The sequence below is a fragment of the Colletotrichum abscissum genome, assembly GCF_030869225.1.
Source record: "Colletotrichum abscissum strain IMI 504890 chromosome Unknown Scaffold_10.1, whole genome shotgun sequence".
In the NCBI taxonomy this organism is placed as follows: Eukaryota; Fungi; Ascomycota; class Sordariomycetes; order Glomerellales; family Glomerellaceae; genus Colletotrichum; species Colletotrichum abscissum.
This window is the reverse complement of record NW_026849988.1, coordinates 1,024,485-1,047,036: the sequence shown is the minus strand read 5'-3', so window position 1 is coordinate 1,047,036 and position 22,552 is coordinate 1,024,485. Positions and strand designations below refer to the sequence as shown.

General features: G+C 52.2%; 8 protein-coding genes across 8 annotated transcripts; 5 read left to right on the top strand and 3 right to left on the bottom strand.

Moving 5' to 3' along the window:
- Positions 1-4,147: 4,147 nt before the first annotated feature.
- On the top strand, positions 4,148-4,699 carry CABS01_05275 (uncharacterized protein; the record flags this gene model as incomplete). The annotated part of the gene is made up of 1 exon (XM_060538645.1): positions 4,148-4,699. One exon carries the CDS (start codon positions 4,148-4,150, stop codon positions 4,697-4,699), a length of 552 nt encoding a protein of 183 aa, XP_060405817.1.
- A 927-nt stretch (positions 4,700-5,626) lies between these two features.
- CABS01_05274 (beta-glucosidase) lies at positions 5,627-7,001 on the top strand (the record flags this gene model as incomplete). The annotated part of the gene is made up of 2 exons (XM_060538644.1): positions 5,627-6,895; positions 6,954-7,001. 2 exons carry the CDS (start codon positions 5,627-5,629, stop codon positions 6,999-7,001), a joined length of 1,317 nt encoding a protein of 438 aa, XP_060405816.1.
- A 195-nt stretch (positions 7,002-7,196) lies between these two features.
- On the bottom strand, positions 7,197-7,514 carry CABS01_05273 (uncharacterized protein; the record flags this gene model as incomplete). Its single annotated transcript, XM_060538643.1, has 1 exon — positions 7,197-7,514. One exon carries the CDS (start codon positions 7,512-7,514, stop codon positions 7,197-7,199), a length of 318 nt encoding a protein of 105 aa, XP_060405815.1.
- A 2,131-nt stretch (positions 7,515-9,645) lies between these two features.
- Positions 9,646-11,443, top strand: CABS01_05272 (major facilitator superfamily transporter; the record flags this gene model as incomplete). Its single annotated transcript, XM_060538642.1, has 2 exons — positions 9,646-9,850; positions 9,960-11,443. The coding sequence occupies 2 exons, from the start codon at positions 9,646-9,648 to the stop codon at positions 11,441-11,443; spliced, it is 1,689 nt and encodes a 562-aa protein (XP_060405814.1).
- A 270-nt stretch (positions 11,444-11,713) lies between these two features.
- Positions 11,714-12,774, bottom strand: CABS01_05271 (endo alpha-1,4 polygalactosaminidase precursor; the record flags this gene model as incomplete). The annotated part of the gene is made up of 2 exons (XM_060538641.1): positions 11,714-12,445; positions 12,529-12,774. 2 exons carry the CDS (start codon positions 12,772-12,774, stop codon positions 11,714-11,716), a joined length of 978 nt encoding a protein of 325 aa, XP_060405813.1.
- Positions 12,775-14,168: 1,394 nt separating this feature from the next.
- On the bottom strand, positions 14,169-15,653 carry CABS01_05270 (histone deacetylase; the record flags this gene model as incomplete). The annotated part of the gene is made up of 1 exon (XM_060538640.1): positions 14,169-15,653. One exon carries the CDS (start codon positions 15,651-15,653, stop codon positions 14,169-14,171), a length of 1,485 nt encoding a protein of 494 aa, XP_060405812.1.
- Positions 15,654-16,467: 814 nt separating this feature from the next.
- CABS01_05269 (uncharacterized protein) lies at positions 16,468-16,692 on the top strand (the record flags this gene model as incomplete). Its single annotated transcript, XM_060538639.1, has 1 exon — positions 16,468-16,692. The coding sequence occupies one exon, from the start codon at positions 16,468-16,470 to the stop codon at positions 16,690-16,692; it is 225 nt and encodes a 74-aa protein (XP_060405811.1).
- An 831-nt stretch (positions 16,693-17,523) lies between these two features.
- Positions 17,524-18,858, top strand: CABS01_05268 (PHD-finger domain-containing protein; the record flags this gene model as incomplete). The annotated part of the gene is made up of 1 exon (XM_060538638.1): positions 17,524-18,858. The coding sequence occupies one exon, from the start codon at positions 17,524-17,526 to the stop codon at positions 18,856-18,858; it is 1,335 nt and encodes a 444-aa protein (XP_060405810.1).
- Positions 18,859-22,552: the final 3,694 nt, after the last annotated feature.

The window sequence follows — 22,552 nt, the reverse complement described above, 5'->3', positions numbered from 1 at the left end:
TGGGTGGACACACACATTGCCGCTTCCCTCTTTGGCTCAGATATATGCAGGTATGTAGGTTACTCACGAGATGAGAGGTGATGATAATCCATGCCAAGAAGCCGAATCGAGCTAAGCGAAAGGCACAGAAAGAGCCGTGTGCCTCGCTGCGAATGTAAGTGAAGGGAAACTTGTAAGCTCCAAGTCGAGAGAGGGAGGGATGCAGAGTTTTGTTGCTCTTTGACCATCTTGAAAACAGCGCGCAAAGCCTTCTCGCCAAGCATACCGCAGAGACACTATTAGAAAAAAAGGAAGATACAAACGGATACCCAAGGGATATCCATCAGCTGTGAAGGGGTGGGAAAGGGAGAGGGGAAAAGAGACAACCGCTTCCCTCCCCCGCCCTGGATCGTGATAATCAAAAGAAGTGTAGAGCCTAACCCCTCTTCTTGAGCATCCTAAGAGTGGAAGAGGTTGCATACGACCAGGCATGGGTTCTTGTTCAAACAATCCCGTCGACACGGTACGCACTTGCGCTGGGCTCAACGGTTGCGCCATGGCGGTAGCCATTTCTGCACAATCAACATCCAACGCCGGCTTGCTGCCGCCGCCGACCAAGTGTTGCCGGTAGTCGCTGGAATGCTCGCCCCTCCATAACAAAATTTGTCAACAATGGCCCAGCTGGTGGTCAAATAGTGAGACAAGAAAAGTAGCCTGTTCGGGACGCTTTGGTGACCGACCGACCATCTACGCTATGCCCACGTCGTGTTTGCTATGCAACACGAGTCGTGTTGCGCCTCGAGCTTGCCAGACGGAAAGGGCGCAAAAGCTTGCATCAGGAAGAAACGAGACGACAGCGATATGCGATTGATGGTGCCGTGCCTCGACAGCTCCCGTCAATCAAGAGGTATAACTTCAACGAAAAGATAAGTTGATTAATCCAAGTGCCGCCATTAGCCATTCCTGTGCCTGACAATCAATCGTCCCCCCTGTTTCTGACCAATGTCTCTGGTCAAAACAACGGCGGTCCCGTCCCGTGAGGCTCTAGAAGCCGTGAGGGCGTGGCCCAGAGCTAAGAGCAGCACTTGAACGTGGGATCGATAACCAAACCAACGTCAAGTCTGGAATGCATCGTCAGATAGCGTGTTTTTGTAACACATGTGCAAATCAGGCGTATGAGTCTCGTGGGTGAGTTGGCGTTGTTTTGATCAAAGTCGCGTCGTTCTGCTGGCATGGAACGGACGCCCGCCAGGAATCTCTCGTTCTGGAAGCAGGCGCCATGACAGATTTCTTTGATGTTGCGGACGAGGGCCTCGGTGATGTTCAAAATCACGAATTCCAAAGTACGAGGTTTGGTGGGTGTAATTTTCCAGTGACGCGAGTTCGACCACCAATTGGGTGACTTTCACTTGAGTATATCGTACTATTCCGGCGTGAAGTGGGGGACTATTAATCGAACAAGATTATCGTCGATGCCGACCACTTACGCAAGCCCCAGGTAAGGTACGAATAAGTATAACCCACGGCACTCTCGAGCCGATGAGGGGGAGGGTCTTTCGTGCAGCAGCCAGCAGGGCTCGTGACATGACTCTCCTCGTAAAAGGCCTTTGGGTTTGGGTCCTTGAGAGAAGGGCCTCTCCCTGCACCTCTCGTGAAGACCGATAAATCGTACAGGCCTGGACCCAGAAGGCTGTCGATGTTTCAACGTTTCAGGTGGGAAGATGGTGGCTGCGCAGCCATTGCTTTTCGCTCTAGCGCAGATCGATCGTAACTTCCGAAATTGTGGTGTGGATTTGTGGACGTCATGGCCGAAATGAGACGAAGCAAATGGCACGGCCCAGCAGGTAAATGTTCATGGCCTGTAGGAATATCTGTACGGAGTACGTAGTACGAATACCTCGTAGGTGGTGTGAGTGGCCAGAGGCATGACGCCTTTGAAGGGTCGTGATTGAGCGAGCACGCGCTGTATCCGTACCTAGGTAGGTAGGTACGATCGAAGCTTGGTTGGATCTCCATGTTTTTGTTGTCCCTTCGTCTTGGCAACCGCAGTAGTTGCAGGTGACGGATATTTGGAGGTAGTGTCGGGCCAAGTACGAGCGTTCGTCGTTACTAATTAGCGACCGGTGGATAATGGACGATGTGCAACGCTATTGAAGCCATTGGCGTGGATCGCGACCAGTTAGCTCTTTGTCGTTGATCTTTCGGCCCATAGCTTTGTTGTTGAGAAAGTAGTTAGGTACGGTCTTCTTGGATACCTGGGGAGGAGATGAGCCACAGCCCGACGAGAAGCCGAAATTTCTCGATTCCCCATTCATTTGTTCTAGCGGAAGCCTGTAAGATAAATGGCATCTGGCACTTTGGCCGTCGTGGTTGTAAATAAGATTTGGTTGCTAGAGAGATTTGCCAAATCCTCACAAAGAAGCCCCCCCACGTAGGACTGGTGGCGGGGGCTGACTGAGCTACTGCATCGCGCATTTCAGGCGGAATTCTGTAGCGAAGCTTCGTATACATTAGCCTTTGGGAGGCCGATGATATATTCCTCATGAGCCATCTTGAACTGAAGGTCGGCTTTTCCCGCTCAGGATAGCTATGCATCAGCCGGTCAAGGATTCTCCAGATTTCAGATGACATGGACATGTACTCCGTACGTGCGCAAGAAGGGTTCGTCGCGAATCTGTTCTCGACCCTTGGCCAGTGGCGCTTGCTGGACTCCAGACTTCAAAGCTCTTCCTACTCCTTGAGTGCGTATCTGTACCGGAATTCCAATAGACAATAGGGGTAACTGGGGTTGCAATAACCTCCGTCACCCGCCACCCGTGATCCATCTCTACGGCGATTGTCAATGGTAACCGTGTAACGTCGCTTACAACCGAATCTCGTATGAGCGCTTGATGTCAATCGTAGTAGCGCACGGTGGCTGCAGCACGGTGCCAAGGACAGCCGAAATCAACAATGAATGGTTGGAGACTGGCTTTTGGAGTCTGGAGAAGACCCAAACAATAGGGGGGAGGACCATGGTTCAATGGGAAAAGGCTAGTTACTGGTGCCAGATGTTATCCCATTCCCACTTTAGCGAATTGAGATGTGAGGTGACGACGACGACAGCCAAGGGCGACGACAACGATAGCGACGAATCGATAAAAACAAATGAGACCAATTGACCAGGCTGGCGAGTGGAAATAACGTCGTCGACACTTTCGGGAAAGGCGCTTGACAGACGGTTAATTGCCTCGCAGTGTCGAAATTGAGCAAAGCTGCCAAAAGCCAGCCCATGGTTAGTGGGAGCAGGGATTGGTTTACCTATGCATGGTTCTTTAATTGTGCCAAGGCAATCTGATTCGACTGTGTGAGGGCCAGAGTCGTCGACAAAGACCAAGAGGGAAAATCGAGCCGTCAATTGACACGGCGACAGGCTGGCTGTGTTGTGTCAGGGGACAGGGTTCTGACTGGGATTGTATGCGTAGTGTCTTTGTAGGAATAATCCGTTCAACTGTCGCATGCAATGGCAGCGGTGATCGTCATTCGGCTGACCGGGCTTGTCGAGTTGGAGCTGGGGTGACGACGAATATTTCCGCAGCGCTACAACATCTTTGTCCGGGGATGATATGATCCATTCGTCCAATTGTGCAGCGAGAATACGGATACAGAGGCGGACTCTGGAAGAAAAAGGGGGGGAGAGGAAAATGCGGACAAGGCGGTGGCTTGACACGCAACGGCTATGGTTGGCGGTGATGGCTTGTTTCGCCAGTTGGTTTGTCTCGCATTAGATCCCGTCGGGTCGTATATGTGCGCTGCGGTTGTTTCCTACAGGTACCGTCGTCAATTTGGTTTCTGACGTTGCTTTTTATTTTCTGCCCAGAAGCATAGGATGGACGCCCGATGGGACGAACTGGTTTTGCCTGAGGCGAGCAGAAAAAGAATGATACAGATAAAGAAATGATGGGACGACAGCTGTGTGGACGACGAAAGTCGATGCCGCGGCGGGAGCGTCAAGCAGTGTGACCGGGACGTCCCTGAAAGTGCCTCGTGGGAGAGTGCCACAGCTGGGTTGATTTTTTGTGTGTGTTTTTGGGCGCTGCGCCAGGATGAAGGCACAAAGTACAAGTGCATCCATGAAGATGTGCCGTTCTTCTTGGACAAGTTGGCCCATGGATGATGAAAATGGCAAATGAAGGCAATATGCTTCCCATGCCTTGGACCCGGATTTCCGACCATTACCAGCTGCTTTCTGGGTCTTTTGGCCAGGAAGGAACCCAAGAAGGAGGAAGGGGGCCACGCCTGTTGGCTGCAGGCGCCTTCCACTTTCCTCGTACGACACAATGCAGACATGCCAAAAAGAGGGGGATTTGCGCCTTCTGGGTCCGCTATGCGCATGTGCATGTGTCCCCAGGCTTCGCATGCAGCACCTTGTGGTCCTCCCTCTCTGTGTTCCTCCAGAGTCCACTCAAGTCGGTCGTGGGCTCGTGGCTGGGATCCTTGGGAAGGAACTATGGGATCCCGCGGGCAGGTGAGAAGCAGCGAGTTCAAGATGGAAGGAGCAATCAGCCAAGCACCCAATGGAAGTACGGTATCCGTACCTGGCCTTTCTGTGTACGGAGTAATAACAGCAATTGAACGCGAAGCGAGAGCGCAGGTCAAGGCCCAGGTCCAGGCCCAGGTCCAGGTCCAGGTCCAGGTCCAGGTACAGGTACAGGTCAGGGCCCGGTCTGGGTGCTTGTGAATGTCAACGTAAAAATAAATGGATCCAACGAGCCACTAATTCTAATTTGCCGCTAGTCCAATCCAGGCAGATAACCCCCTTTCCTTCCCCTTCTGGGGCAGATGCACCGCTTTGCTGCGAGGTACGGCGGGTGCCCTCGTAAGCGTGTGTCTGTACCTGCAGCCCGCGGGCGGGATCGTCTGGTCTTGTTTCTGATAATAGTGCCTGGGGGGTGGTCTTGGATAGGCTTGGGGGGGCCCTGGGTATGGTCTTGGAGGCCCGGGTGGCTTGTACGGCTTTGTACCTGGCGTACCTGCCGCGCCTGGTCTTCCTAATTTCCCAAGGGATCCACGACATGGCCTCTTTACCCTGTTTTCCTCCACTTCACCCTCTCCTTCTCCCTCTTCTCAGTTTCTCCTGGTCATCGAGCTCTTCATTCTCGTTCACCGCGTTGATTCCCAACTAGAGAGTTCGCTCTCACTTACACTCTTTTGAATCCGAATCAGCCAACACTCGTTATCCTGTAATCACCTAGTACGATTTTCTCCGTTGCGATCATCATCAACACCGACAAGGCACGCCATACATCGAAACGATTCTCGATTCTGACTGCACTGCTCGCGAGAAAAGGGTGAGTGAGTGGTTGTGACGGGGGAAAACGCCTCCCAATTAGGGGTCTACACGAAAGCGATTCGGGGCAAAACGCGCAACACAGTATCGCAAGAGGAAACACCACCACCTTGCGCGCGGCATTGAAAGCGATGAACAAAGCAGCAACTGCATCGTTGATGTTGTAGTTGTTGTTTTTGCCATTTTCAAGCTCATTCATTGTCTGCTGATACAGCGTCTCACCGCCCCCCTATGAAGCGCCTTTTGTGTACCCTCCAACGCAATTGAGGTTCAAGTTGCGCTAACACGTACTCTAGAATATCAACATCAATCGACAATATGAGGTCCATCATTAACCTCGCCATTGCGGCATCCCTCGCCGCCGGTGTTGTTGCTCAACCCCACAACCACCGTCACCGCCACGTCAAGAGGGACACCGCTCTCGACCAGCGCGACGTTGTCGTCGTGTACGAGTCCGGCCCGACTGTGGTCGCCTACGAATTGGGAGGAAAGCCTATTAGTGAAGAGGAGGCCAAGAAGGGCATCGCCGATGGCCTGTTCGTTGTCGTCGGCGAGACCACCCCCTCCTCGACCCCTCTGCCGTCGGCCTCGACCTCCAAGGCCCCCGTGGCTTCCACTTCTAAGGACGCCCAGTTCTTCGAGGCCAAGGTTGCGAAGTCTTCCACCTCGTCCACCCCGACGCCTACCCCGACGCCGACTCCTACCCCCACCCCGACCCCGACGCCTTCCTCCACCTCTACTCAGGCGCCCGCTTCCACCAAGGCCTCGAGCGGAGGCTCCAGCAGCTCCGGAGGCAAGGGCCTGACCGCCGAGTTTCCCAGCGGCACCATTCCTTGCTCCCAGTTCCCCTCCGACTACGGCGCCGTTGCCGTCGGCTATCTCGGCACCAACGGCTGGACTGGCATCCAGAGAACCCCCAACTACAGCGTCGGTGACGCCGCTATCTCATTCATCGAGACTGCCGTTGCCTCTGACGGCGGCTGCTCCAAGAACTCCTTCTGTTCCTACTCTTGCCCCGTTGGCTACCAGAAGACCCAATGGCCCACCGCCCAGGGCTCGACCAAGCAGTCTATTGGTGGACTTTACTGCAACGCCGATGGCTACCTCGAGCTCTCCCGCCCTACCAAGAAGACCCTCTGCGAACAGGGAGCCGGCGGCGTTTTCATTCAGAACGACCTCGACGACATCTCCTGCGTCTGCCGTACCGACTACCCCGGTACCGAGTCCATGGTCATCGCCACTGTTCCCCAGCCTGGCCAGCAATTGGCTCTCACCAACCCCGCCTCCGCCGACTACTACGTCTGGAACGACAGCCCTACCACCGCCCAGTACTACGTCAACAAGCTCGGCTACGGTGTCGAGGATGCCTGCGTCTGGAAGAGCTCCAAGGACCCTCTTGGAGCTGGTAACTGGGCTCCCGTTAACATTGGTGTTGGCAAGAGCACCGATGGCAACACCTACATCTCCATCTTCAACAACGCACCAACATCGACTGCCCAGCTTGATTTCAACATTGAAATCACGGGTGCTAACAGCAAGTGTGCGCTTGTTGGCGGCTCCTACACCGGAGGTGGCACTGGCTGTACTGTAAGTTTACCTACTTTGGCGCATGGACATCGTCCCTTGACTGACACGCAATTCCCAGACGGCCATTTCCGGCAGCGCAAAGGCCATCATCAGATTCTACAAGTGAAGAGCCCATGACCAGCAGTTACCTGGCGTGGATGTTTTTGCTTTTGTTTCTCGTGAATACCTCTAGAGTATCGACGGATCGGCACGACACGTCCGCTTACGATCTTTGATGGCCTTTTTCTAATTTGTGTGCATAATTTTCATGCTGTGGAGACGTTTGGAGAGGAAAAGTTGGAGCGATGGATAGAGGACGAGTTCAACAGCCTGAGGGCGCAACTGGAACTACCCAGGAATCACGACAAGCCGAGACAGACATCTCCTTTCTATCGGCGAATTCGGCCCATGTCAACTCGAGCCACGATCTGCGACGATGCCTTACGATTACCTTTATGAGGTGTTTTCTTTCGCGGTTGGGTGCCGACGTTTTGCCGCAAAACAGACTACAACAGGAAACAGTTAGTAGGGGGTTAGAGATGGTGGATACTCGACTCGGGTAGTTTGCATAAGAATGGACGGGAAGATTTGGAGAAGGGCAGAGTTTGAACGGCAGCCCTCGCCGGCACATTGTCACCATGACGCATCGTTTTCTTTGTCTATCGCTGTTTGCCTTGCTACCGTGCCTGTATTGTTTTCGCGGGTGGTCTCATGACGAGCGTAGCCCGCGGGCGTTGGGGGTACCCTTATAGCCGCTTCGTGTATTGCCGACGCAACGTTAGTTTTTAATTTTACTGCTCACGACTACTCTACCTTGCGCTCGCCAACCAAGGTTGGTCCAGCATCCGTAAAAGACAAAGTCATCGGGATAGATCACGGCGAAGTTGGGCCTCGGGGGTCCAGGGGCAGACGTCGGCAGACGTGCAGCCTCACATCCGCCGCCGCCCTCTTCCCTGCCGCTCGGGCCGGAGGCCGTCAGATCGGGGGTGCCCTGACCGCATGCGGTGGGATAGCAGGCGTGGGCATATCGTCTCCGGGCCGTCACAGTGGTTGAAGCAGACAATCAGACGGGGGTTTTAAAGTCTTGATCAAGCCCACGTTGTGTACTATGGTCCTGACTTGAAGCACATCGACGATGGTATCGCAGAACAATTGATTTATATCTGTACGATTGATGCACAATGCTGCAAGGCGATAATTTCTAATTTAATGTTGTAGCCGGTCTTACCGCTGACTCTGGCACCGTTGCTGACTGGCTTCGATTGGGTTAGAGGGTGATGCGGAGATGGTGTCGACAGAGGTGGCTAAGTCGTTTTATTATGTAAATTGGCGCTGATCTGGGGGTTTCGGCGAATGTCATCTCCAACTACTACCTAGGTCAGTAACAAGAATCACAGAATAATGCATCAAGGACCAGGAGGATTTCCTTCCGTTTCCATCTACGCCATTTTGTGAACGTTTTCTGTCCTCTCTTGCAACGGCATGCGTTGGCCGAAATTGTTTCTCAACGGGTCTCATAAACACCAGTTGCAATCAGCTTAAGCTTCAGGTGACAGCTCGCATACAAAATTGCCCATCAAATCTGACATGATCCATCGTGTGGGGTGGCTTCTTAAATCATTGACCCTATTCCGTCGCTCCCATTCCCCGAGCGGCCGGGCCCATACCGTTCGGCTCACGGCGGCAGATCGGGGACGGTATGTGGTGCCCACCGGAGAAGGAGGGCCACATGACGGTTCAATTCCTTCATCCGATTTCCATTCTCTCCTCCATCTCCATGCATGCGGTCGTCTTTGGTGGAAACAGCGTAACAACGGCTGGGCAAGACTTGCAGACCGAGGCAGGTAGGAGGAGGCAAAGGGCCTTTTCTACGTTATTCTTTTACATATTGTCCACTCTGCCCCCGCCTCCCCTACCTTGCCGTGCTTGCCCATGATGCCTTGCTCCAAAAAACACTGGCTCTTTCCCTGTGAACCAAGCCCAACTGCATCCCATTCATCCGCGTGTTCTCTGCCCGTGTTCTTCCATTGGCAACCTCGAACCCCTCCTACCGCCCAATCGGCGCTTCCCCGCATCGCCACCTGATCACTTGTCTGTTGGAGATTTTCTCTACATTAACCTCGACACCCTTCCTACAATTCCTTCGAGCATAATTTGAATTTCCAAATATCCTTACCTTGTCGATTTCTCTTACTCATTGTCTCGTCTTTACAATATTCTCCTATACTGTCCTAGTTCCAATCTACGGCGAACGACTGCGGGAGTGCTGCCGTCCCTTCCATAGCTCTGGGGTTGTCGTCAATCCATCATTGTATGGTGTGCCCCGCGATTCCGGTTGAATGGGGGGGAAACACCAAAGACTGACTACCTACACTACACTACGTCAGAAAATTTCTGCAGGGCATGCAGCAAAGCCTTGGTTCTCGATCCGACAGATAAAGAGCCTTATCTCGACTGAAAAATCTGAAAAATTCCGCTCTGCAGTGGTATCTTGTTCTATCCTACCTTGCCTTACCCCATTCGATCGAGTCTCGCCAACCTCTCTGCCTATCGACGGATTGTCATTGGCGAACCAGAGCTCGCTGGGCTAGCTATCTCAAGCTCGGCTCCACCTCTTAACCTCAGCTCGACTTCCTCCTCGAACCTATTTCTCGGTGGCTGTTTTCTTTAACAGTTGCTTGTTGAATATTTTATTGGCCACTGGCTCTCGTTCTCAATTTACTCGCTGGCAACTCACTCAAGAAGAAACATCGACCAACTGATCAGCCACCATGTCTTTGAGCCGTGTGGCCTCGGTGGAAACGTTCCAATTCCTGCCCCAAGCCCAGGGATCGAGACGCGGCAGCGATGCTTCAAGTATAAGGGCGGGACGTCTCACGTTCAACCCTCTTCCCGACGAATGGGACCCTGCAGCGAGCAAGCCTGATACCGTGCTGGCCGTTGGCGCTTTTGAAGTTCCGCAATGGAAAAGAATTCGTACGTCGCTCGTCTTACCAATAGGCCCGTCACCTGCCGTCAAATAAGTACCCGGCGCCGTGATACCATGTACTGTCACACGGAAACATGTACTGACCATTTGCCGTAGTTCAAGTCACCATCGCCGTAATCTACTGCCTCTTTGCAGCGGGTATCGCCTTTGGTTTTGCGGCATTGAAGCCGGTGCTCAAACGAGAGGGTGCTTACAGCGACGTCTGTTCCACCGACGAGACCAACTCAACTCCCGACGATACGTGTGTTGAGATTCATCTCAATCTCATGTTTACCGTGGCAGCGGTCGGTACCAATATCGCGGCTTTGCCTGTTGGCGCCCTACTTGACCACGCCGGTCCGCGCGTCTGTGGACTCGTCGGAAGTGTGTTCTTGATCATTGGTTCAATTCTGATGGCTTATGCCAAGACACTTCCCTTTGACGGTTTTCTGATTGGATACCTCTGCCTTGCTTTGGGTGGTCCATTCACTTACATCTCGTCCTTCCAACTGTCCAATGCGTTCCCAAAGCACTCGGGCTTCATTCTCGCACTCATGACTGGTGCTTTTGACGCCTCTAGCGCCTTGTTCCTGGTCTACCGCCTAATCTTCCAAGCATCCGAGGGTACCTTTGGTCATGAGAAGTTTTTCAAGGTGTACTTGATCGTTCCGGTCTTCATTATTGTCGTTCAATTCGCGTTGATGCCTAAGCAGTCATACAAGACAGTGGGAGAACTGGTCGAGTTGCAAGAGGAGACCGCGGCCGCGAACGAATCCGACCCGGACCCGTACGACGACCAGATTGACGAGAACACGGCTCTTCTGCGCGAGGAGCGCCGACACCGCGAGTCTGTCGTGGCCGATGTGGAGCAGTTGCTGGGTACTCAGAAGGTAGACAAGCAGATTCGCCAGGAGAACAAGAACGAGATTTCGGGCGTCTGGGGCGTGATGCATAACCGCTCGGCCCTGCGTCAGATCGCTTCGCCGTGGTTCATCCTCATCTGCCTCTTCACCGTCATCCAGATGCTCCGCATCAACTACTTTGTCGCCACCATCCGGGCGCAGTATGAAGTCATCTTTGGTGATGTGGGCAAGGCCATCGAGATCAACAACTTCTTCGACGTCGCCCTGCCCGTGGGCGGCATCCTCTCCATTCCCTTTATTGGCGTCCTCCTTGACCACACCAGCACCGTCACCGTCCTGACCGCGCTCGTCACCATCGCCACCACCATTGGCGTGCTGGGCGTCCTCGACAACATGGGCGCCGCCTACATCCAGGTCTGCCTCTTTGTGCTCTACCGCCCCTTTTACTACACCGCCGTGTCCGACTACAGCGCGAAGGTGTTTGGCTTTGAGACGTTTGGCACCGTGTACGGCACCATCATCTGCCTGTCGGGCCTCTTCAACTTTTTGCAGTCCGGGCTGGACGTCCTGTTCCACCAGACGTTTGGCGGTGATCCCGTTCCCGTCAACGTCATTCTGCTCTCGGCCGGCCTCGCCGTCGGTATTGCGCTGGTCGGATACGTGGCGCTGAAAGCGAGAGGGTTGAAGCGTAAGATGCTGGAGCAGGAGGCCGAGGCTTCTGTTCAACTCCACAACTAAGGGCTGTGAGAGAGAGAGAGAGAGAGGCTTTCCCTGGAATTTACTTTGGCTTTCTGACATGGCATTCTCGCGTTGGTTGTTTGCTTCTGTGTCATGGCCTGCACGGAGTTGCGGAATCTTTTCGTCCTTTGATCTGTATGAAATATCGTTACCCGCATGTACATGTTCTACTGGATATAAGCTATAAGTACAAGAATTGAAGTCATGTCCATAGTCATCACGATTCGGTGTGTCCCTCGATGAACATCTCTCACACGAAACCTCCCTCTTTTACTCCTCATCATCCCCCTCATCAACAGTAGGCGTCTCAAACCTACCCCCCGTAAGCCCCAGCCCGCAGAACTGGCCCCACCCATCAACCTGCTCGCTCGCGTGCTTCAGCACCTCGCTGAACCCCTCGTTGCCATTCTTGTTGACGCAAAAGTAGTTGTAATCAACCTGGCTGATGGAGTCGTCGTCCCGCACGCTCGTCGGGTACTCGATCTGGAAAACGGGCTTACCCGCCGCGATGTACGGCTGGAAATCCGCGCAAAACGGCTCAACCTCGTCCGACGTCCTCGTCCCTAGACACGTCTCGAGCACCGCGAAATCCGCCACGGACGCAAGCTGCGGCGCAATCGTCGGCGCATTCTTCTGCCCCAGCAGCAGCTTCCTTCCGGAGCCGGCCGTGGTGTCGAGCGTGTGCGCGTGGGCGGCCAGCGCGGAGATGTACGTCGCATAATCGGACGGTTGGAGGTTGAAACCCGTCGGGTCGTCGCCGTCTTCGGCCCAGGCGTCGATGTTGTCCGGGTCGACGGCGTCGCAGCCGATGGAGGCGGCGCGTTCGAGGCGGGCCTTCATGAGGGCCACGACGCGGGCGTCTTTGATGTTGAGGTAGCGCTCGTCCGTGTAGGGCGGGTTCAGGGGCGAGCCGATGACTGCGGATGGGAAGGCGTCGAGGTCTTCGTCCCAGTCTTGGAGGGCGCCGCCGTTGAAGTAGCACATGACAATTTTTCCCGCCGACTTTTTGTGGTGTGTGTTGGTTAGCATGTCTGCGTGGTGACTCGTACTGAGCCTAAGGTAGGTAGGTAGGCACGTCGTCTCACCTTGAGAGTGGGAATGATGTTGGGGTAGTCGACGGCGTGCTGCAGGTCAATGTCCCAGACGTCGGCGTTGGCGGGGACGATGTCTGCCGTGCTGCCAGCCAAGATGGGGTGGTGGAGGACGATCTGGAAGCTGACGCCGGGCTTCCACTTGCTGTAGTCCACGGCGCGGGGAAGCAGCGGCGCGGCGAGGGCGAGGATGCCGGCCGGGGCTCCGGCAAGGAGTGCGAGTTGTCGTGACGAGACCATCTTTGTGTTGCCCGATGGGAGGAACTCGAGGGTCGGACTTGGAGTTCTTGATTTGACGCGTTCCTACGGGTAGCAGACACTCTCTCTATCTTCCAAAGGAAAGAAGCGCAGAGGTTGTTATATACATTTCAAATCTGACTTATATCAGGATCCGGGGGTGTGAATCCCAGTACGAAGCGGGAACAATATCGATATAAAGTGGCCCCCACCCCTCCCTCTAGGCAGCTAGTTGAAAGGATGCAGGGCCAAGGGAGCGTGCCATCGACGAGCGAAAACGTCGGTACGAATCACCCAAATACAGCAAAGGACGACGGGCTCTGCGTCAATTAAGCATCAGTGCGGAAGCCGATTGGCGCGATCCTGGGCTCCTCGCATACTGAAAGAGCGAAGAAGACAGACACTTCTTGGCCCTGATCTAAATGCTGACCGGTGGCCATAATATTGGCCCAGATGGGGGTGTAAGACTATATAGATGGCCCCATGGGTTCGAGGGTGACATCGTCCCGTATTTCACTTTTTTTCCAGTCGTCTGATGTTGAGGTGAGGTAAATTCGATCCCATTTCTTTCCTCGACGGTAATCTGAGGAAGTGTTTTCCGGCCAAACTTACACGCAAACACACAAAGCAGAAGGACGCAACAACTTCAATCCCAATAACACCTGCTCTTCCCCGATGAAGAGACAAACCAGCTCCGTCATCCCCCCTCCCCTCCCGCCTCCTCTCTCTACTTGCTTTCCCAAAGGAACGCTCCGTCGGTGAAGTCGTTGCATAATTGAGAATCTTGAAATGGGGATTAAGCTTAAGGGTGCTCATCACGCTGCTGCTCCCCATTGGACAATTGCTCAATGTGCCCGGCTTGAATCTAGCCAAGTTTGGACGCAGCAGCCGAGATACGTCCTCATCCGAGGCCCCGCTATCTAGGCAGCCGAATAATGTCGAATGAGAGCCGGGCGGGTTGCTGAGGTTGGTTCCATTATTCTATATTGCAACGCACGACTGGCAACCACAATATCAGGTTTGCCCTGATCATTGATGTAAGATGATTCTTTCAAGTCGTAGAGTTTCCTTCATTGCATCCGGTTTTGGCCAAGCCTTGAGATGAGTCCATTAGCATCACACATGAGCGGCTCGCCTCAGGAATCGTGTTCATAGATGACATATCCTGATGCAGCAGTAATGACTCGGTCTCTTCAAGGACGAATACGGGACTCAATTGGTACTCGTCTGATGTTTCCCAGCAACAAGGTACTGGAAGAGTAGTCCCTGAGGTTCCCGCCTGGCCCGCCCTGACGTTGAGGACGCCAATTGCTAGACTTTGAAATCATTCATACACCCTAAACTCCATTTGGTATCCACCTACTCCCTCGCTGTGGTGACATGCCATTATGCCCTCATCAATACTCCATGGCTTGTCCAACGGCCTCTTCTCGTTGTTTCCTCACAGCGTCATTCTCGGCCTCTCGCTGTTCTTTGAGTGCTGCTTCAACGTCGTCTCTCAGACCGCCCAGGTCTGGGGGAATGGTCTGGTACTGTACACTTGGAGCTGCTTGCACGAACCTCAGCTGTTCTGTCACATGCTGCAACACCTCATCCAGTTTCTTTCGTGTGTTGCGGTTGACACGCGGCTCCCCGAGAATCTGTTCCAGTGTCGGGAACAACTCCTCATACCTAAATTGGTCTCTCCAAGGAGCGTGTGTCGGAATGATGGGATCGATCTTGTCCTGGCAGCCGATGGCAATACTGGTCTCGAAGGCCCAGGCGCGGGCAACATTGCGGGGAGTGTACCCGCCGCCACCAAAGAGGATCATGGGCACTCCAAATGATTTGCAGAACTCGACGCAGGCACCATGGCCTTGGACTTGAAGATTGAAACGTCCTAGACGATCTCCGGCGAGAGAGTCGGCACCACACTGCAGCGCAATAGCGCTAGGTCGGAACTTCTCCATGCATTTGCCAATGACATTCTCAAAGAGCCACTTGTACTGGTCGTCAGTGACGCCGTCGTTCAGAGGAACGTTGATCGCATGGTGCGCGCCTGGGTTATGCTCGTTCTTAGGACCATTATCGTCCAGTCCGCCGGTACCGGGGAAGAAGTTGAGAGGATCGTATTTGTGAAATGATACCGTCATAACGCGGTCGGTGGAATAAAATGCTTCCTCAACACCATCTCCGTGGTGCACATCAATATCGATGTAAAGGACACGAGGATAGCACCGTAATAGCTGCAGAATGGCCAGGACGATGTCGTTGATGTAACAGAATCCAGACGCCTCGGCCTTTTTCGCGTGATGCAAGCCGCCTCCCCATGATACGGCAATGTCGGACTGGTTGGAACATATTTTGCGCGCAGCATCAAGAGATCCGCCTGCTGACATGGAACAGTAGTCGTAGAGGCCTTCGAACAGAGGACAGTCGGAGCCGCCCAGATTAAACTTAAGATCGGGGTTAGCGTTCTCAACGTCCCTAGGAACAGGCTCGGGCAGGACGGTGCCCAGGAAGTCCAAGTAGTCGTCCGAGTGGAAATCGTTGAGCTCTTCGTATGTGGCAGCGCGGGCGATGTAGTTGTCCATGGCGAAAGACATGCCGTAAGAATAAATGAGACTCTTGGAAAGGGTAAGTCTCCAGGGTTTCATAGGATGAGTCTGGCCGAAGTGGTGCTTCTCCATTTCGGGATTGCAATGAAAAGAGACATTGTAGCCTTTTGGTCGTGTGATGCCAGACTCCTCAGCTATGCGCTTGCATTTCGCGAAGTACTTGGCGTTGTCGAGCTCACTGGCTTGGCCGAGAGGCTCGTATTCTTCGACGATGTCGTCCTTGTCGGTCCTGTGAGGCAAATAATTCGGCTTGGGGACACGAAATCGGTACGCGTCTGTGTCCATGATGGCAAGCGACGGGCTTCCCGCCGGAGCGGCCGGGACAAAGCTCACGATGAGTCTCGATTGTTGTCGAATGTGACTGGTGGGGTCCTGGGCTGGCCGACTGAGATGAGTTTTACTCAGCAATGGTAGAATGGATGGCTGGTATTGCTGGTTGAGTCAGAGGTGGTCGCAAGGACAAAGTCGTGAGTCTTCGATGGTCCTACTGGGTTGGGGTGCAATTGTTGGTATCTGCGTTAATTTCCAGAGTCGTCCGTGAGGTTGTCGGTTGGTGATTCAACGTTGATTCGTGATGTATTTGCGAGGTTTCGTTCGAGGGCTGGCTTCATAATTGGATAGTACTTTCATGTGGCAGGCGACGGGGGAGGAAGCCGGTACCTTAGGTGGGCCCCTGCTGAAGCGAAGCAAGGTTTCCCTCCATTGGAAAGACCAGCCACCTTGGGCGCATTTGGCCACGCTTTCCCCAGAATGGCTGGAGTGCACCAGCCTCATTGTGGCTTGACCTTCTGGTACATGCAAGAAATCTCGAGAAACCTTGTCAACACATCTTTCAAAACTTTCGAATCTGTCTGAACTTGGAGAGAGTACCTTAGCCTCCAAGGATGTAAGGTTTCTCTCGTGCGTTGCTTGTATCTTTACTTTCTGTCATGAATGCGTTATGAGGAACGAGTCTATCCGAATCTGGTTTCTCGAGGCTGGAATCTTGAACAAATCCTCAGATGCTCGAAAGGTACCTGCGACTCTGCGAGAGACATTGAAATTGGACCCAATCAAATGCGTTCTGATCCACTATCCATAAGGTGCCCAATCAATTCAAATGACTCAAGGTTCGCCTGAGCACATGGACCTGCAGCCTGAACGCACCATGGCACCTCCATTAGCATGGAAACCGGAGGCTAAAACTCCCGTCTCCGCTCAGCTCGTCTCGCTGTCAGTGGACAGTGCCATGACCAGCTGGACCTCGCAAACTTGCCCACCCACCGGTGACACTGACACCACCCGAATCCAACTGGAACTGGACCACCACGCTGCACAAACGTGATTCCAGCCTCTTCCACCCCACATCCACGCGCATCCGAGAAAATTTCATCTCTCTATCCGTATCCAGCGAGGGAATTTTCATTACTCCGTGAATAAAATACATTCCGGGATCACGAGCCAGGGCCCGTACGTCGCCTCGCCTCGCCTCGACTCGATCGTTCGACGCTCGACTCGCCTGCCGCAGCTGGTGAGAAATCGATTAGAGAGAGCTCTCTTGTCGATTCGACGCCCCCTTCTCCTTCCGGTCTCCAGTTCCTTTTAGGTGAGCCAAGCTAGTCACTTTATTCGTTGCGGAAGATCGTGGCCGGGGTCTCTGTTTATCAAAGTCTCTCCTGTCCAAGACTCCTCTGTCATCGCCTTCCCAAAGGGCAAGTGCAGCCAAGGCATATATCACCAGTGGTCCTCTGCCCTCTCGGTCAGCCCACCCCGTCGGCGGACGTGCCGTGCCGCCCCGCCCCGTCACCCTGCGTGCCACTATTCCCACCTACTGCCGGCTTTCTGCTCTATACCTTACACTCCACATATCCTCTATTCTGCTCTGCCCCGATCCCTCTTACCTCGCATAGTTCCCATCCTAATCTCGATGACTTTGGTTCACGAGACCTTTGTTGCTTCCTCTACCTCCCTCGACCTATCATCGTCCTCGTCCTCGTCCTCGTCCTGTCTCTAGCAAGAACCCTGCTTTCGGCTTCATATACATCCTGCTCCTGATCCGTCTCTGTGGTTCTTGCTGGGCGTGCGCCGTTTCGTCTGCCTGCTAGAATAGATCCCAGCCGCTTGTTTACTCAACGAAGGGTACATATCTATACTGGGACCGTCGTTAACACGCAAAATGCCTAGAGACGATCTGTCCATCGACTTCGTCAGGAGGATGCCGACGGCCGAGGCCCTCGACCCGGCCATCATCCTCGACGACTGGCTCAACCGCGTTCAGAACCTTCCAGAAGAGATTCGCTTCTTGCAGGATGAGATCGCCGACAGGGACCGGCAGTATGGCGACTGCGTCAAGCTGATTGAGGACCGCGATGGAAAGATACAGAAATGGATCAGGGCGAACGGCAGCCACGAGACGAACCCGCGCGAGCAGGGCATGCGATCTCAGATGCGCGACAACTTCATCCGTGCCGACCAGCTCGCCACGGAGAAGATCGCCCTGACGCAGAAGCTGCAGATCATCATGGACAAGCATCTGCGAAACCTCGATCAACACATCAAGATGCTATACGACCGCGCCGAGCCCGGCTTCAACGAACCCGACGAATGCCCCTCCCTCATCCGGCCCAGCGCCGCGAACCACTCTGCCCCGTCAAGCCGATCCATCAACCCCGCGAGCCACCTCGTCGCCTCTGCCATTACCGCGACGCCGTTGAATCCGATCGTCAACTCGTCGAGTCCGGTCACGGCCCGCGCAGGAAACCCCCAGATCCGCAACGCCCAGTCCCAGCAGCACGCTTCCTCGGCCCCCGCGACGCCTGCTGCTAGCATGATAATGAACCGCCAGGCTCGGGAGAGTTCGGCAGGGCCGGGGAGCGGCGCGCCAAAGAGAGGACCGCGTTCCGTCTCCGGACTGGGTGCTCTTCCTGCGACGTCGAGCAATCTGGCTAGGCACTCGTCACTAGGTCCAGGAACACCGAAGGGATCTACGCCTGGACCGAACGGCACGGTGCGAGCGGGCAGCGCAGGGCCTAGATCGTCGTCCACAAAGGCATCGAGCGTCTCGGGCATACGGAAAGGGACGCCGAGCGGCGCAGGCCGGAAGAAGCCGATCAGCAGCAACAAGTCGTCCCTGTCCCGCGTGAAAAAGGCCGGAAGCCGCAACTCTCCAGCCTCGACGGCAGATAGTGAGCTATCGGATGCTGAGAGTGGAAGCGGCGACGACGGCGACCACAGGAGCCGCGTAGACCGTACGAGTGGTACCCCCGCGCGCGACGGCAAGGACGGCGAAGGCGACGACAGCATGCTCGACGCCGAGGATGACGAGGCTGGCGACGACAAGAAATACTGCACGTGCCAGAATGTCAGCTTCGGCGACATGGTGGCGTGCGACAATGAGGATTGCCCCTACGAGTGGTTCCACTGGTCGTGCGTCGGCCTCAAGAGCGAGCCGAACGGGACGTGGTACTGCCCCGTTTGTACGGAGAACATGGAAAAGCAGAAGAAGAAATAAGGCATCGTACCTTACTGGGAAGATAACGAGACGGCGGTGTGATTCGAGCGTTTATACCCCTTCTTTGGAGGTTCAGGTGGGCGGCGTTTGGTAGCTTGATTATTAGAGCGAGGGTCCTCGTGAACGAGAGATCCCATCACCGAGGAAGGACCAGGCGTTTTTTTTGGGCGAGATCAATGTCACAGCTGGCATAATACACGCACGGAAACCGAAATAGACACAATCTTCCTTCTTCACAACCGTCTGTCGTATACTCTGACTCCTTGCGATGAGAGTCAAGGTAGAAAAAAAAAAAGACAAGTAACAGTAAACTAGAACTTGAGCTATGCACCACACGTAACTTCATTGGCGAGCTGGATCATGCAGAATACTATAAATGTCACGTCCAATGTGCCGGCGTGTCGGGACTGGCAAGGAGGTAACAAACAGGATGCTGGTGAACGCAAGACTTGCCACCTTATTACCATTACTATCATTGTCATCACCATACTGCGCTTTCTAAACCGTATTATGTGAGAAATATATAGAACACGGGAAATAATCGCCGAAGCAGTATCGAGCGGCAAACAATTGTGTCACCCACTTGACTGGATGTGTTGTCTATATTTGTTTAAAGACTGCGCGGCTAAGTTTAACGCACAAGAGCCCAGGAAAGGTGTTAAGCAGCGTGTATCTGCAAGTCTCAAGGCCTTCCTCGAACCGTTGACAATGAACACTACCGCTTTTTTCGTATTCTTTATCCGGAAAACCATGGGTACAGGCATTACCTCAAAGACTACGTCGAGGCTCAATAGAACCTCGCAGGCGGTGATATCGAGCCAATGGCAGACCAACTCCTCGATACGCTTTTAGCTACATTGTGGCCGATTGTCTTGTATTTTACCCCAACATAATAGCGATTTCTGTACGATTACTCTGACACACGTACAGACCGCAACGTTCATCAGTCTTCAAAGTCGCCGCTGTTGTACTTTGCTGCTTCCCGATCATCCACCCACTGCGTCCTATGGGGGTTCAACTTCTGGGCGTTGTGGTGTGGTCTGGGCTTCCTCCCCTTCCCCCCACGTGGGACGCATCGGAGAGCCTCATTTGATGGGGCGGCCTTGTCTGCGATCCAGTCCAAGTGCAGATACGGACTGAGGCTTCCCGTCCGCCGCCTGTTTCTATTTGGGGTTACGGCCCCTGGTGATGACATTTGGCTCATTGTTTCGTTTCATTACTTCACTAACCACCCCGGTGGAGGTAAATCAGCGCAACCTGGAATTTGCAACATATTGCTTATTAGACAAGGATGAGCATGGGCAAAAGAGTTCGAGATCCGGGTGAAGAATGCGATTATTGAAAATGGCGTCAAAAAGCGCAAATTGCGCTTACATAACAGGTTGAAAGACATATGTGAGAACAGGGGTCTTTCGCATGACAGCCGACGGCGTCGTGTCTGATCAGGCTGAATGGACGCCCGCGAGTTTGGCTTGCCGGGCTGAAAGAGTTAGTACAAGATAGTAGAGTCCGGGCGATGGCCGACAACACGTCAAAGTCTCCTTAGCTCCCTTTCATCGTGAATGGGCCACCGCCACAGATGAGATAGATGATCGCGTCGGAAAGGGATTCTGTATCCGTGTTCTGCGAGATATCCGTCTTGGACAATCCGGCCCACAGGGTAGCAGTATGTAATCAAACTTCCGACCAGGCGGGATGGGTTTTGATAGATCCCTCCCCTTTGAGCCGAGGACGGCTATTCCGCACCTATACGAAGGCTATCCCGCACCCATACTAGGCTCTATTTAGTAAAAACTGGGGTAGCACAGCCTTAATATGGATTTTAGTAGTAATACTACTATAGAAATTACTACGTTAATAATTGCGAGTTTATAACTACTTAATGTGTAATTATTTACTAAATTAACTATTATAATACTAGAATTGCTACTATTGCCCACTCGGGCTCGGGCTAGGCTAATTTTGCTAGCTGCCCTATGGCTAATTCTGCTAGTTACCCCCCTACTACTTACTATACTGTTAGCCTAATTACCCTAATTATAGCTACGGTAGAGGTATTAACGAGGCTACGAAGTAGTAGTACTACTACTAATTTAATGGAAAGGGTACGTTATAAGGGTAGTAAGACTACTAAAAAGAGTACTACGGTAGTAGTTAAGGCTGCTAAAGTCTCGCTATTTTAGTAATTAACTCGCTAAGCCGTGAGTTAAATTAGGTATTAATAGTAGAAGTAATAGTATCTCGTAGTATATTAACTAATTACTCGTTAGTAGCCTTAGCAGTAGTCTTCTGCTTTTTTCGTAGCTACGTAGGGGCTAGTATAAGAGTAAGGGTAGTACTTCGATACGGTAGTAGGTCGTATTTAAAAGCGGAGGGCTCTTTCGAAGTAAAATTATTATATAAACTAAGGGTAATATTCTAACTCTAAAAGGGTGCAGTAGGCTTACTATAGAGGGTATTATCGTTAGTAATAATCGGGGTAGACTATTAATAGTTAATACGTAACCTAATTACTTCTAGGTTAGCCTCACGGGTTACTTTACGGAGAGTAATAATCGTAAGCTAAAATAGGGTAAAAAAGGTTAGTTAACGTTTTTTTAGTAAAAGTATTAATATTAACGTACTAGATCCTAATCTAACTACTAGTAATAGTTAATATTATCTCTCGTAAGTAACCGAGCCGGGTTATTTAACTTTAGATAGTTAAAGAGGTCGTAGCGGCACGGTAGGCCCTATTAGCTCGAGAAGGTACTAGTATAAGAAAGTAGGCGCTTCGTACGAGACTAGTTACGAAAGACCTTATTAGTAATACGTAATTAATACTAGATTTAATCGAGTACTCAAAAAGAGATTATTAATAGAAAATTCTTTATTATTAGTATATTATTATAGCCTACTTTAATACGATACTTTTATTTACCCACTTCTTTTTTAAATCGTAATTCTTTTACGCGGACTATTTTAATAATAATAAGTTAAAGACCGTTAAGACTAAAGAGCCGATTACGTAAGTACGACTTTAATTCGGTATAGGTAGACTCTATGTGCGACGTGACTTTAAGACCGTAATTCCGTAAGTAACTAACGTAATAAGTATAAAATTACTTATAAAAGGGTACGTAGACGGCCTCGAGGTATAAGACGATTCGTGGCTACGTAAGATCGAAGAGTTTATATAATATAGCCTAGTAATAGTTAAAATCTTCTTCCGTCCTAGCGTAAACGTACGCGCACTAAGCCTCGAGAATTCTATCGGGCGTTTACTTATATAAATTTAATAATAGAATTAGTATAATTAAGGGCCGCGGAGGTAATAGAATTAGTAAATTAATTAAGGGTAAATAATCGTTATTAACGGGCTACGTTAGTTAAGGTAATTCGTAAGTTAAAAATTAACTTAGCGGGCTAGCCGTAAGATCCTTACTTTTTATAATCTCTACCTAGTCGGTTAACTTTTAAAAATTTACTAAAACTATACTAATAAAATTAGGCTAATTAGAGCCCTCTAATTATTCTAGCGACTTACTAAGTAAATTAAATCCGGCGCTTAGTAAGGGATTTTCCGGCGCCGTTAGGCAAGGCTCGGAAGTAGCTTTATAAAAATCCTAAGTAGCTACGGGTTCCTCCTTATATATACTATCCTATTTCTATTTAATATTTAATACTATATTTTTAAGGATATACTAAAAGTAGA